Raw genomic sequence first — 15,562 nt, 5'->3', positions numbered from 1 at the left:
TATATTTTTTATTTAGTAGTCAATCTGGAGTTGTGAGGCAGCATTTTCAATCATCCACCAATCCCTGCTAACCTCCCCTCTCCTGCTGTTTCAATTATTTTGTGTTTCAGGGGATTCAGCCTCAGTGGATATACACCGTGTATTAATAATAGATATGGGAGACGGGACTGGGTTTTGGATAAGAATGGAGGTGTAGAAATCCTATTTTATGTTGGGGTGATTTAGTGGGTCTGATTAGGCGAAGTGTGTAGTGATATGCTCAGCCCAGTGTGTGTAAAAATATATCAAATTACCGCATTACGCATAAATGATGTGTGCCCCTGTTGTGAAATTATTTGTCATATGAACATTTTTGAGTTATTTTTAATTATAGATACGGTTTGAGTTACTGTTTGTTTGTTTGTGTGTGTGTGTGTACTGTATGTGTATATCTTCATGTGTATGTGTGTGTGTGTTCCCAGACATTTACTGGTGCACCGCTTGGCTCCAGAGACCAGTATTTAACACCTGTGCTTTCTCTCTCTCTCTCTCTCTCTCTCTCTCTCTCTCTCTCTCTCTCTCTCTCTCTCTCTCTCTCTCTCTCTCTCTCTCTCTCTCTCTCTCCCCTGTCCTTCCAGAATCACATGTTCCCAGTGAATAGAATGTTGAGTGGGTCTCACCAGCTGGTGCCATTGGCTGTCACATAAATAGTGTCAAGATGCAAACGTGTTTCTGTGTTTCTGCCAGTTTAAGTCCTTGAGTAACATGTCAGAGTTACAACATCTCTGTTCTCTCTTGTGCAAGTGTGACGTTTCTCTGTGCAGGTTTTAGAAACCATTTGAAGACCTTTTTAACAAATCTCACGCATACACACACACACAATGACCCACACTCTTCTTCAATTGTTTTGTGCGGTGTTGCACAGCGAAAGCTGAGGGAGTTTGCCGTGCTTTGATATGATTGACTGATGGGGCGAGGGGTCAAAGGCAATGCTGTGTCAGCCCGTGATGGCACCCATCAGAGTTTTAACCTCCTGTAGCTGCTAGTGTCTTCTACACCTGTGGTTCCTCCTCCGCTGCCTCCTCTGCAATGCCGGTTTTCTGTTTTTCATCGGTTTGCATCACAGAACACTTGTAGTAGGGCAGGACTGTAGTGAAGTGACCAGGTTGTTCAGCTCCAGGGCGTATGGCACTGGGTCTGATCCCCCCTCTGCCCATAGCCTTCTGGTCAGCATCGTTGAGCAAGATCGGCGTCACCAACAGGATTTTGGGTTCTCTGGCGCTTGAATGACATGTATCTGAGTTCTTTGTTTGTATGGCTAAATGACCAAATACTTAATAGTAACCGGATGGCTGCTAATAGGGGTCCTAGAGTTTGCTCTCATTTCCTTGTTCCTCTGCTTCGGTGCCGGTATGAATTTCTCCTCCTGGACCAGACCTTTGGTCATACACTGAAGCTCAGTCCCGCTGCAGTCACAGTACTGCTAATGAGGTGCAGTCATAGCAGGAAATGTCAGGGCTTAACAGGGCTGAAAGGTTTGGCTTCGGTGTTGTAAGCAAACAATTGATGCTGTGGATAGAAGTGAGGTCACGTGTGCTATCTTAAGGGGTGTATTCAGTCTCTATCGCTCTCTCTGTCTCTTTCTGTCTATTTGTCGTACTCTCTCTTGTTCAATTTCTCTCTCTTACTCTCTTTCAATTTCCCTACCTCTTTTCAAGTAAACATACACACACACCGACACACACACAAACACAGAAATAAATGTCCCCTAAGGATCTTCTTTTGACTACCTCAGAGAACCGTGTTCCGTCAATGTTCAATCAGCTGTTATAATCGTTAGAACAGTCTGTCCTTCTGTCCAAAGTGTCTTTCATTGTATCATTGGCTTTTGGCCGGTGTGTATGTCAGTGTGTCGGTTCATCCATCCGCACACCTTCGGCCTCCCTTTGCGTGTGTGTCTGTCTGCTTGCCTGCCTGTCTGCTCTCTGTCTGTCTGACTTTCCAACTGCCTGTCTGTCTATTTGCTGTGAGTTGCTAGCTCTTGGGGACAACGGACGTCTGTCCAATGGCGCCTCCGACTTTGCTACTGTTTCAGTGTTGGAGGGTGAGACAGAGTGGGCAGGGTGAGACTGGGTGAGACAGAGCGGGACAGGGTGAGACAGAGTGGGACAGGGTGAGACAGGGTGGGACAGGGTGAGACAGAGTGGGACAGGGTGAGACAGGGCGAGACAGAGCGGGACAGGGTGAGACAGAGTGGGATAGGGTGAGACGGGGTGAGACAGGGTGATACAGGGTGAGACAGAGTGAGACAGAGCGAGACAGGTTGAGCCACACCGGTTGGGAAGAGGGTATATTTGGTACGGATGTGTTGTGTTTGGAGAACCTTTGGTGATTGGCAATATATAAAAAATGAGGAAGCAAATTTCGTAAATGCTCGTCGCATTTATGATAAGTCAACCAATGTTTTTGGTTTGGTTTTGGCTTCATGTCTCGCAGTCTCGCTCTGTATGCGTTTCTCCTTGTGGGTCAGTGTGTGTGACAGAGAGAGAGAGAGGGATGGACTGACTCACAGACTTATGCATGGTGGGTGGTTTGTTTCAACCATTTCAAAACTTTTTGAGGTCTCTCATCGTACATGCTAGACTGATCATCAATGCTTCAGAACTTCTTTCATCCACTGCAATGCAGGCACGATTACGTACCTACTGTGTGTGTGTGTGTGTGTGTGTGTGTGCGTGTGTGTGTAATAGAGATCAGTGATTCTTTGCCTGTCAGGCCCCGGCTGGTTGCCGCTCAGTATTACTCATTATATTTTCGAGAGTGAAAGAGATGAACATGATTAAAGAATTTTTATAAGACTTTGCTCACACTTTCTCACACACACACACACACACACACACACACACACACACACACACACACACACACACACACACACACACACACACACACACACACACACACACACACACACACACACACACACGGCCTGTTAAGCGTGCCAACACTCACACACTCAAAAAGTCAGTCTTGTGCCTCACCAAGCTTAACCTAGATGGATGGTGAATCCTACAAAAGTGAACGATGATGAACAGTTTGTCATCAGCTTCATCTTGGTGACTGACACTACTATAGAGTGCATAATACCTTTAAGCCCCATCTGCTACTCCCCACCTGCCTGTTCCCAGCCCCCCTGCTCAAGATATTACAAAGCTGAATTTGTTCACAGATCAGCAGCTTTATCTATTCCCCTCATATCGGCTGGACCGTCTTCTCCCTCTGCATGACAAGTGTCTTGAGTCCTATCCTTGTCGATCATGGGACCGAAGACCCTCGTTGGATGATCTCAGTGTAGACGAGCACTCTGAGACTCGCCTGTTGCTTGACCTCGACTCAGTGGCTTTTTAAAACGATGGAGACTTCAGGGGGTGTCGGACGAAGGGGCAGACCGGCTCTTCAAACGGGGACTCGGCCGAAGTGACAATTGATTTTATTTCTGTTCCCCTGATGTTTGTCTATGCGTGTGTATGCTTTGTTTGTGTGCATTAGGGCGTTGTTTGTCTGTGTGTGTGCGTTTGTGTGCTGGTGTGCGTGAGTGAAGTGTGTGTGCCTGTGACCAAAAAAAATCCATAGAGTCTGACGTTGCCGTGGTAACTGTAATCACCTTTTATTCAGCATCTCGCAGAGGACAGAAGGAGGGAGCGCTGATGTGTGTCAGGGTGTGAACGCCTCGCGCGTAAACGAGCAAGAAGCCGACGTTGAAAGAGTAGAAACATACGCATGTAGCTGTGCGCGTGTGTCTTTTTATCGTGACAGATTTTCTGTGCGTGTGTTTTTCTAATTATTTTGTGAACTGCCTGCATTTGATGTATGAAAGAAGGAAAATTAACTAAACAAAGAGATGGTAGATAGGTGAGGAAAAGCTCTGTGCGAAATTATGTTTATAATGTGTTGCCATGGGGATGGAAGCGCTCCTCATCCTCCTTCCCCTGCTCGCTCCTCGGCTGCTAACAGACTTATCCGTCAATAAGGTGCCGTTCTTGAGAGGAGAGGGGTAAGAGCAGCTCCGACTTCATCGCCTCAGTTGCGCTAAATAACTGGAATCCCAGATACTGTATTGAATCCCATTATCAGAGAAACGGCAAGAAATCAATTTAGCATTCACCATTATTCAGTTTCACCTCCTATCTCCGCACCTGAACGCTCCCAGAACTCCTCTCTCTCTCTCTCTCTCTCTCTCTCTCTCTCTCTCTCTCTCTCTCTCTCTCTCTCTCTCTCTCTCTCTCTCTTCTTTCTCTCTCTCTCTCTCTCTCTCTCTCTCTCTCTCTCTCTTTCCCACTCTCTCACATACACTCACAACAGTCGAGTCTAGACAGCGGTATATACCTAAACAGAGAACATTGTGTGGGTAAAGTGGTTGTTTGTGTGTGTGTGTGACCATGGTCCCCCTATAAGGTGTGTACTGTGCTAATTAATGGATGGGCTGTGGTTTCTCCGGCGCTATTCTCAGCCTCTTGCTGACATACACTCACTCACTCACTCACTCACTCACTCACTCACTCACTCACTCACTCACTCACTCACTCACTCACTCAAACATGCACACCCTCACAACCTCACTCACTCACTTACTCATCAAAAACACACACATATACACACACACACAATCACACACACACACACACACACACACACACACACACACACACAAGTGCTCACAGCATACAACTCCGTAATTTTCCGCCGTACTGTGCTGCCAGCCAATGAGAGCCGGGGGGGGGGGACAGAACACAGCTCCTTGACTGACAGCCCGAGACCTTCAGGTGGAGTGAGGAAGAAGAAGGGTGGAGGGGGGTGGGAGGGAGGCGGACGAGGAGGAGGAGGAGGAGGAGGAGGAGGGGGAGGAGGAGGAGGAGGAGGGAGACAGCAGGAGAGTGAGTGTAAGTGAGGAGAAGAGAAAGTGGGAGAGAGAAACAGAGCAGCAGCGACCAGCCCCATCTCCACACACCTCGGCACGGTCAAACACACACACACACACACACACACACACACAGCCGCGCGCACACACACTCCTCTCCCGTTCGAGCAGTGCGGTGCACTTCGCCGGCAGACCAGCTGACAGCACCCCGACAAAGCCCCCCATCTGTGCCGATCCCGCCACCAACACGACCACCACCAGCGGAGCGAAGACCACCAGCACCTCCACCCCCAGAGCACCTCCTCCTCCACCTCCTCCTCCACCTCCTCCACCACCTCCAGGATGAGCCAGTGCAGGAAGAGGTGTCGGAGGCAGCTCACCAAAGTGGCTCGCTACTTCTACCGCTTCGTCACAGGAACTCTCACCCAAGGTAGGGACGTACAGGGCTTCAGCCTGCAGCCGACCACCACACAGGGAGCTTGATGTTCGCGTCTTGTTGGCACCTTTGTCTTACAGAATCTGTGTTGTTGGCAGTATCTTTCTTCTTCTTTGCCACGGAACAACAAGTGGTTTCACTCACTCTACGATTGTTTGTTGCTATTCGTCGACTCCAGCCCGGTCGCAGAAAGAGGTTCTGCAGCTTGTTCCTGCAGCCTGTTCCTGTAGCTTGTTCCTGCAGCCTGTTCCTGTAGCTTGTTCCTGTAGCTTGTTCCTGTAGCTTGTTCCTGCAGCCTGTTCCTGCAGCCTGTTCCTGTAGATTGTTCCTGCAGCCTATTCCTGCAGCCTGTTCCTGTAGCTTGTTCCTGTAGCTTGTTCCTGTAGCTTGTTCCTGCAGCCTGTTCCTGCAGCCTGTTCCTGTAGATTGTTCCTGCAGCCTATTCCTGCAGCCTGTTCCTGTAGCCTGTTCCTGCAGCCTGTTCTTGTAGCTTGTTCCTGTAGCTTGTTCCTGTCTCAACAGTTGATTTCTCTGTGTTGGCTCAGAGTCTCCTCTGTATTCCCTTTGATTCCCATTTGCTGCTTGCTTATCAAATAGAGCATAGCTGTGAGCAGGGCTGTAAAGGGTGAGTTATTGAGCATCTGTGTCTCGGATGCCTGCGTTTCACCGTTGTCAAACATGAACACATACCTTGTGTGTGTGTGTGTGTGTGTGTGTGTGTGTGTGTGTGTGTGTGTGTGTGTGTGTGTGTGTGTGTGTGTGTGTGTGTGATGGGTGTATGTGTCCTCATCGACAATCTGACTGCCTGCTCTCTGAATGCATTAGTCTTCCCACCTCCATTGCAGCAACACAGAGAAAGTGCAAGAAACGATCACTTCTTTAAGAAGCAATCAGCAAGCATCAACTCTACAAATCCTATTTCCTTTCCCCACACCTCTTCCCTATCATATCTCCTTCCTCCACCTCCTTCCTCCTTCTCTTCTTACCTATCTCCTTATCACTTGCTCTCTCATCTGAACTATCCTTTTCGCTCCCCTCTCTCTCTCTCTCTCTCTCTGCTCTTCAGTTCTCCCCTTTTTTGTCTTAAAGTTGCACACAGTGTATTTTTGGGAGGTTTAAAAGGTATTTATGCTCCCTTTTCTCCTACTAAGCCTTATTTCCTATAGGAAAAGTACCACTTTGAGAGAAACTCTCTAGAGTATTTTAACACACACACACACACACACACACACACACACACACACACACACACACACACACACACACACACACACACACACACACTGACAAATCTGTCTATCCTTTTTCTTCCATGCCATGAACAGCGACCAGGGGCTCCAGTTACCTGGGATGATATGGGGATGCAGAACGCAGAGATTGAACCTCAGCCGCTGGTCCTAGGGAGCCAGGAGATAAGGCTGGTTAGATGACCTTGTCCATCCAGCAGCATGGGCATGTTCATTTGACGTCCGCCCCTCTTGTCTCCCATCCACCCCTTCTCTTATCCTCTGTGATGGGGCCTCGCTCGCACACACGCCTCCACGTGCACACGTATGGGCACACGCATGCTGTGCCCATACACACACACACACACACACACACACACACACACACACACACACACACACACACACACGTGTAACGTCAATTATACTAACTCTGTGTATGTATACGCTCCGTATATCGTCGAAATGCATGTATTGTATGTATTCATGTTGTGCACATTTTCAGGCTGCAGGGGCGTAAACAACACAAACACACCTACACACACACACACACACACACACACACACACACACACACACACACACACACACACACACACACACACACACACACACACCTACACACACCCCACACACCCCATATCAATCAACTATTCCTAAATGCGTCTTGCCATGACGCGATACATAGTCACAATGCCAGACATAGTCAGACTATGTTCATAGTTTGTGTACAAATGTCTGATATAACATGTTTTTCCTGTGAAAGTAACATAAGATTGTGAAAGAAAGAGTCACCCAATGCTGCGTAGTCGTAGTCCAATCCAGTCTCCGTCCCTCATTGGTTGGCTGTTCTTCACTGTACACACATGGATGCTGTCTGCAGATAATGAGTTCTAAGTCAATTAGGGCGAGAGCTGCTGGTCTGTCCCTGGCTCCTCCTTTCTAGGGGTCACGGTCAGGTCTTGAGTGCAGTGCAGGCATGAGGTCTCTGTTGCATTAGTGACCTGGCACTCATTAACTAAATATAATTATTAAACACTGACGTCATGAATCTGATGGGGACAGGAGGTTGGTGGGGCCGGTCCCTGGACTGGCCCTGCATATTCATAATATCAACTGTGTGTGCGTGTGCGTGTGTGTGTGTGTAGAAAAAAACAAAACAGTTTTGGCACAGCAGTTACTGTGAAAAAGAAAAACGATTTCATTTTGATTAGTTTGACAGTTTTTATTCTTTCATTTGCTAAAAAAGGATAGGTTAGACAAAGATTTCATAGCAGTATTTTTTAATACTTGTCAAAGTTGATATTTCCTCTGTCTGTGGATTATGGGATTACTGATTTAATGTCATATCTCGTTGCTCAGAGAACACCATTCATATACTTTACAAATGCAGGTAGTAATAGGAAAGCAACCTAGGCATGAGCTGGGGAGATAACTTTAGTGAAGTTAGGTCTGGTGGTCTCAAAGGAACCAATTATCAAGGTCCAAATGCTACCAGAATGAATATAGTGGTACGTGATTACATGTGTGTGTATGTGTGTGTGTGTGTGTGTATGTGTTGGTGTGTGTTCACACACACGTGTGTGAGGCATTTGTTTGTTTATGCATGTGCACATTCTTAAAATTACCCAGCAAAAGGTTTCCATGACTACAAGAACCAGCTTCTTTGTTTTCCAATAACAGACAGAAAAGACAGAGTGAGAGAGTGAGAGAGTGAGAGAGTGAGAGAGGGAGAGTGAGAGTGAGAGAGAGGGCAGAGAGAGAGAGAGAGAGAGAGAGAGAGAGAGAGAGAGAGAGAGAGAGAGAGAGAGAGAAGGCACAGAGAGAGAGAGAGAGAAGGCACAGAGAGAGAGAGAGAGAAGGCAGAGAGAGAGAGTGAGAGAGAGTGTGAGAGTGAGAGAGAGAGAGAAGGCAGAGAGAAGGCAGAGAGAAGGCAGAGAGAAAGCGGAGGGAGAGAAACGGGAAATTTAGTTACAAAGCTCCATTAACACTTATTACACAAACCGACACCATAAAAAATGAAACCAAAAACACACACACACACATATACACACACTTTGTTTCAAGGTAGATTGGTTACGTTAGGATCATTACTTCATTATATTTTGTGTTTCCAGAGGTATCTCCGATGAGCTTGTATTATTGACTAGCTTGGGTCTTTTTTTCACTTCTTGCCCTGTCAGGTTTTTTGGAGCTGAATGGTTTCTGGATATTCTCACTCTTGTTATAATGATCTGTACAGCCTCAACAACCCTGTTCCTGCATACAGACCTACGTAATAATTAAAGAGTTGGCTAGTGTGCCAGAGGCTCTCTGTTTGTGTATGCTCGTTAATGTGTGCGTGCATGGATTTTTAATTTATGTTGAATCGGGCTTAAACCTAAGGTTTGAACATGACTGGACATTGGCTTAGCTAAAAAATCTAACCAATTTTCATGTTTTGCACCTGCACGCATAGTTCAAAGCTTAAATTTAACAAAAGACAATCTTCAACTATTTGATTTATAAGTTCTTAACCTGGCTTTAATTTGTCCTGAAGCGACCTCAATTTTGAAAAAAAATGAACATCTTAAATAGGTCTATTTATAACCTCAACGTGCAAACACATGCATTACCACACACACACACACACACACACACACACACACACACACACACACACACACACACACACACACACACACACACACACACACACACACACACACACACACACAGGGCACCCCTCCTTCGCGTGGTGCCCTGTCTATAGGACATTGGCCTGCGGTGTGTGGAGGACATCATCTCTCCTCCTGTCTAGTTGCCATTGATCTGCATTGTAACCCTGCTCTTATCACAGAGTACAGCAGCCAGAGATCCAGGGCCTGGAACCTGTTTTCCCTCTGAGCCTTGGGGGCCTTGGTGCTCATGTCAATGTGTCTCAACATGGTGTCATAAGAACAGGAGACGTGTATGGCTGGCAGCAGGCATCGGATCCACCTGGTCATGTAGTGACAGAGATACCTGTATGTATGTATGTTGATATATATATGTATGTATGTATGTATGTATGTATGTATGTATGTATGTATGTATGTATGTATGTATGTATGTATGATATAATATAATATATATATTACACTTCATTCATCAGGTTATTCCCCTTGAGGTCCAAATTAGGTAAACCTGGACAAGATTGCTGTAAGGTTACATAGTTATAAACATCACAACGTAAAGGCTTCAAATAGAAAAACAACACACAATACTTTGAACATTGGGGATAAATAAAACCAATGAAAAATAGCTAAAGGAGTAATTTGCCACCATAGTCCACCATGAGATTTAAATTCAGATAGTTTTGGCAGAACCTTGAAATATAATTATGAATAAAACACACATATATATATATATATATATATATATATATATATATATATATATATATATATATATATATATATATATATATATATATATATATATATACTAATGACTCAAAGAGCCCAAGGTAAATATAAACTAGAAGTCCCAGAAAAATGTATATTCATGGTTCAAACATAAAAACATCTTCATGCTCTTCTAAGGCATATATATGCTGTTATATCATACTCCATCATAGATAGTTTTCACCACTTTCAGGATATGTGAGTTCCCATAAAAGTCATTTCCTCTTTTTAATCAGCGGCCATTTGTTAGGTGTCTGACTTTGAGCTAAATTAAGTTGAGCTTTCCATTCCCTGTCCTCTGGTATCCGGTAAAACAGGTAGAAAGCTGTAACTCCTCATTAATGAACACGGATTACCACGTCCAGATTGTATTCAGTACTATGCACATGCCTGCATGCTACCAAGAAATATACAAATATGCATCATGAATCGATGCATGCACATTGTTGGACATTTGTAAAAGAGAACTCACACTCAAACATTCTACACACACATTAGATACCCTTCTCAACCCTGCGACACACATGCACACAACAACACAACCATGCAAGCATACACAGGGATGATAAATCATTGTTACATGCCAAAATGCACACGTATTCTTACGCAGGCACACACACACACACACACACACACACACACACACACACACACACACACACACACACACACACACACACACACACACACACACACACACACACACACACACACACACATGCAATAATGGCACCTGGGAGCTTGGTATCTTGGCTGTCCAGCAGGTAGCTATAACCAAAGAGAATACAGTATGAACCTGGCTGATGAATAAAATATGTGAGGTTCAAGCTCTTGGCATCGAGGTAACCATGTTCGTTTGAAGGAAGTGTGGACCGTCTAACATGTGGAATTCCTGATGAGAATCACCTTCGCTTGTTTATTCCCCGGTATGGCTTGTTTTTGAATGGCAATCCTAGTTCTAGGATTCCAATACAGTGATGCATCTAGATACGTCCAGTAGCTATAGTATTCTTTAATACTTCAATCTCAACAACATAAAGATGCACCCCACAAATCCTGTGTTTCGGGGAAGACTTGTTTGACAGTGCTGCAAGGATATAAATATGTATAGAAGACCTATATGTGTCTTCTATACATATCTCTATTTCCCCGTGGCCCCACAAGCCACCTTTTGTGTGCTTAATAATGTCAGATCTGTGGCTCAGTCTTAGAGTCTGAGCGAGACGTCGTTATGGAGCCATCCATCATGGCCTCCGCCTCCGACCAAACTGACAGAAAATGTCAACTTTAGGTCATGAATAAAACATCAACTCCTGCGAAGTTTGGAGCACTTGCTGAGGGGGAAGGTGTTCCGGGCTTTGTGTTTACGTGTGTGCGTGTGCATTTTAGTGTGTGTGTTTGAGTGTGACTTCCAGTGGGGCTATATCACAGCGAGTGGTAATGGTGGTGGTGGTGGTGCGGGGGGTTATTCATTATGAGGAGGATGATAACTTACTCCAAGCGTTCCCCCCCCCCCCCCCCTCTCCCCCTAGCAACGGGGAGACGGGCAGCACACTGTCTGCCGGGCTGATGGATGGGTGCTCAGGTAACATCAGCACTCAGCAGGGTGCCATGCTCCCGGAGCCTCAGCCACAGGTAGAGAGGTCCCAGACACACGGAGGGGGAGAGGGAGGGGAGAGGTAGAGAGGTCCCAGACACACGGAGGGGGAGAGGGAGGGGAGGTAGAGAGGTCCCAGACACACGGAGGGGGAGAGGGAGGGGAGAGGTAGAGAGGTCCCAGACACACGGAGGGGGAGAGGGAGGGGAGGGGGGGAGAGGTAGAGAGGTCCCAGACACACAGAGGGGAGGGGGGGGGGAGGTAGAGAGGTCCCAGACACACAGAGGGGAGGGGGGGAGAGGTAGAGAGGTCCCAGACACACGGAGGGGAGGGGGGGGGAGGTAGAGAGGTCCCAGACACACGGAGGGGGAGAGGGGGAAGGGGGATGGTGGAGAGAGAGAGGGAGAGATGGTGCGAGAAAGAGACATTGGGAAGAGAGGGGAGTTAAGAGAGAGGTAGCGGATAGAGGGGGGAGGTAGGAGGGAGAATAGGAGGTAGAAGAGAGGGGGAGATAGCATGGGAGAGAGAGGGGAGAGAGAGGAGAGAGGATATACAAAGAGATGAAGAGGGATTGGGGGGTCGTGTAGAGAAAGAGAGAGAAGTATTGGAGAGAGGGGCAGGATATAGGGAGGGGGTCATAGGGAAGGTGGCGAGGGAGGGACAGCCGAGAGCTAGGAGAGGGAGGGGTGCTATATATAGGGGAGAGAGGGGAAGAGGGAGGGAGATGCAAAGGGGGAGGAGAAAGAGGTGAGGAGAGAGGGGAAAGGTGGGGAAACGGGGGTGGGAGACGAAGGGAAACAGAGTGATGAGTAGAGAGATGGAGAGAAGTACAACTTTGCTCCAGCTGTTAAGGTTGGCAGTCCAACCTGTACTGAAAGTTGCGACTGGTCATTTTGATTAAGTCTTGATTGATACTATGTGTGACGTATCCCTTAATCAGGAGGGATAGAGGTTATTAGAAGAGGAAGGCAAAACAGGGCAGAAGCAAAACAGAGAAAGAATAAGAGCGAGAGCAATAGAGACGGACAAGATGCCTCTTATCACCTCTGAGAGATCGGATCCATTTTCTGAGTGCGGCTGTGAACAATATACTCTGCAGACGCAGAAGTGCAAACTCTCACTAAAATTACATTGCTGGTGTTAATTATTTACCTTGCTAGACAGAATGTCTATGTTGATAGTACTTTAGAAGCATCCCATTCTATATATAGAATATATGTAGACAATAGTAGGCATGTAGACCGGGAGATGCGGATACATGTGTGATAGAATTATACCTGCCAGATAGAGAGGATGGATGGATGGATGGATGGATGGATGGATGGATGGATGGATGGATGGATGGATCATCATGGAAAGATAGCTAGTATCACAAGTGTATTGAAGTCAATTTTAATTTGCTTAAATCAAAGGTTGGGTTGAACTGCATTTTAATAATGTTTGATCTGATTGGTCCGTTGACCTGCTTTGGATGTGATTCAAATTGACTGTCTGTCTGTGTGTGTGTGTGTGTGTGTGTGTGTGTGTGTGTGTGACGAGGTCAGGTCACAGCCAAGTCCCTGACCCAGTTTCTCTCCTTAATTCCACCCTGGGAACACAGCCCTCAAGCACCAACCCCCCCTCCCCCCACACACACACACACACACTGCCTGGCCTTTCTCCCCCCCCCCCCCCCCCCCTCCCCTTCTCAACATCCTTTTCCCCGCCCCTTTACTCGAAAGGTGAGAAACATCACCTCCATCTTTCATGGACACCTCACACCTCACCTCACACTCACTAAAAATAAACTCCTATTAGCGACCGTCTGGTCAGAGTGGAGAGAGAGAGAGAGAGAGAGAGAGAGAGAGAGAGAGAGAGAGAGAGAGAGAGAGAGAGAGAGAGAGAGAGAGGGAGAGGGAGAGGGAGAGAGAGAGAGAGGGTCTGAGGAGGTGTGAACAAGTGTTATGTCCGGGTGCATCTGAAGATTTTTCAAACAGTAGATGAGAGAGCACAGAATGGAGACAGCGGTGTCCAGGGTAAGACTAGAATGAGACAGGGTTAGCAAGAAGAAAGATTCATATTTATGAAGAGTGTGATAAAGAAAGAACGTCATACATGAAAAATGGTCAAAACGATGTCACTTCCAGCAAACTATGTCTATGCGCTATGGGTGATGTAACGATTTAGTATGTGACTGTGGGAGTCAATTCACTCTAAAACAACCACATCATAGGAGGCATGTAGGCAAAGAATACTGTGAAGTCTTCAGAAAAATGATCATTTCAAATAGGTGGATGGTTGGAATCCAAAGATGTGAGGATTTTATGTATCCAAGGAATATTTTCGCCTTGTGAATATGTAAATCTTTTGACAATTTTATTAAATATTTCCCGAGAATTATTCCTGAATAATTATGAATTGTTTTAAATACATTACAGAAGAACACATGAAACACCCACATATGTGTGGGTTTTCATTTTTATTTATATTGCGAAAAAAACGAAAATTTACTTTTTATTCTGCTTCACTTAACTATGACTGCCTGGCTCCTTTAACTCGAGAGATTGTAAGATGTTTTAACATTTTACAATCTCTCCTAAACATAACATGTATCGCAGCATAATGTATCTACAGGAGGAGAGGGTTTATCATACTGTAGGTATAATGTGTGATGATGACATATTATATCAGATAAATCTCGTTCTCTGTTCTCCGGCCTTTTCCCATGCCATCCTCCCTCTACTATCTAACGACTCTTTACAATTCAGGTCATACTTTACTACCTTCGCTCTCTGAGTGGCGACACCATTCCCCGGACCACCTCTGGCCCGCGGGGAAAATGACTTTACTATCGCTGTCTCAGTCTCATTGTCCTCCCTCTCACCCCCTCTCCTTCACGCTTTCCTTCCCATTCCTCCATCACTCAATCCCCATAGCCCCTCACTTCCTGGAATCCCTTTCCCCTGACAGTCGGTGCATTTTAACCTTCTGTTCTCCGCGTTCCGTCCTTGACGATGCAATGGTCAAACTCTTTACCGATGCAATGTATTGCAGGCAATTGTTGTGGTGTTGACTCAGTGGAAGCATTTTCATGTTAGGCTCTCTAAGATTTAGAGGCGCTTAAACATGTTGTTATAGAACTGTCTCTGGTCAGAGCCATCTTTGGGTTCTCATGAGCTAACAAACCAATAAGAAACTTCCCTACATAGCTTTGACAGACAGCCCGTCTCACATATGAAACGACTTAAGCCCATCCCGCCTTAACTAACACTTTAAAAACCATAAGCAAGTATCAACCTAAAGAGTGAATTTTGCACCCACATGCAAAATTACATACCCGATATGGCATCCAGAACATTTAATTGAACCTTAATGACCCAAGCGCCATTTTTCAATGTTCCTGGGAAATTTTTAGTAGTATTTTGATAAATAATTGATTTTCTAATCAGCCCCCTTTTTCCCAGCCAGCTCTTCATCATTAAAGGCTAACTAACTCGAGCTAAGTGTATTTTACAGCCTGGGTTGATGTATTCCCGTGGCAGGTGGATAAATTTACTACTAACAATAGCCATCACAGCGTTAAATAAATCCAGGCTATCTATAGCTATTAAATGCCTCAGAGCTGCCTGCATTAGCCCTTCACCTCTGTGTGGATGTCAGGGCTTTGCTTTATTCACTTCTATTCTCTTCCTTTAACCACTTTTAGATCCTGCACTCACCTTCAAATGCTCTCTAACTGAGCTTCCCTCTCTTCCTCCTTATTCACAACGGTGGTATAATTGAGTTCATATTTCATATATGCCAGTTGGTATGTACAAATAGATGGTGTTAGATGACATATATTGCTGCATTTGGATTTGGAGTTATACATTTTAGGTTATGCTGGGAAACCCTCCCTTACTAGTGGATTCTGAAAGAGAAGTATTGAGGCTGCCAAGTGTATCATGATGAGCCCTCTGGTCAATATGGGTACAGAACTATTTGAAAGGACTTGTTATTTTC

The 15,562-nt window shown here is 45.8% G+C and overlaps 1 protein-coding gene across 4 annotated transcripts in view; it reads left to right on the top strand.

Moving 5' to 3' along the window:
- The window catches only part of LOC307091828 (A-type potassium channel modulatory protein KCNIP2), a gene marked incomplete at both ends in the record, with an annotated part of 73,810 nt that overhangs the window by 31,021 nt on the left and 27,227 nt on the right, over positions 1–15,562 (top strand). Inside the window, one exon of one of the 4 annotated variants that reach the window (XM_079758654.1) lies at positions 5,240–5,327. The exons of the other annotated variants lie outside the window; for them this stretch is intronic. Coding sequence (XP_079614780.1) covers positions 5,240–5,327 — 88 coding nt within the window. Of the gene's footprint in view, positions 1–5,239; positions 5,328–15,562 lie in introns of those variants that run through there. 4 annotated transcript variants of the gene reach the window in all.

This window comes from Pollachius pollachius, assembly GCF_949987615.1.
Source record: "Pollachius pollachius genome assembly, chromosome: 2".
In the NCBI taxonomy this organism is placed as follows: domain Eukaryota; kingdom Metazoa; phylum Chordata; class Actinopteri; order Gadiformes; family Gadidae; genus Pollachius; species Pollachius pollachius.
The sequence above is the reverse complement of the archived record's forward strand: the minus strand, read 5'-3'. Positions and strand labels throughout refer to the sequence as shown.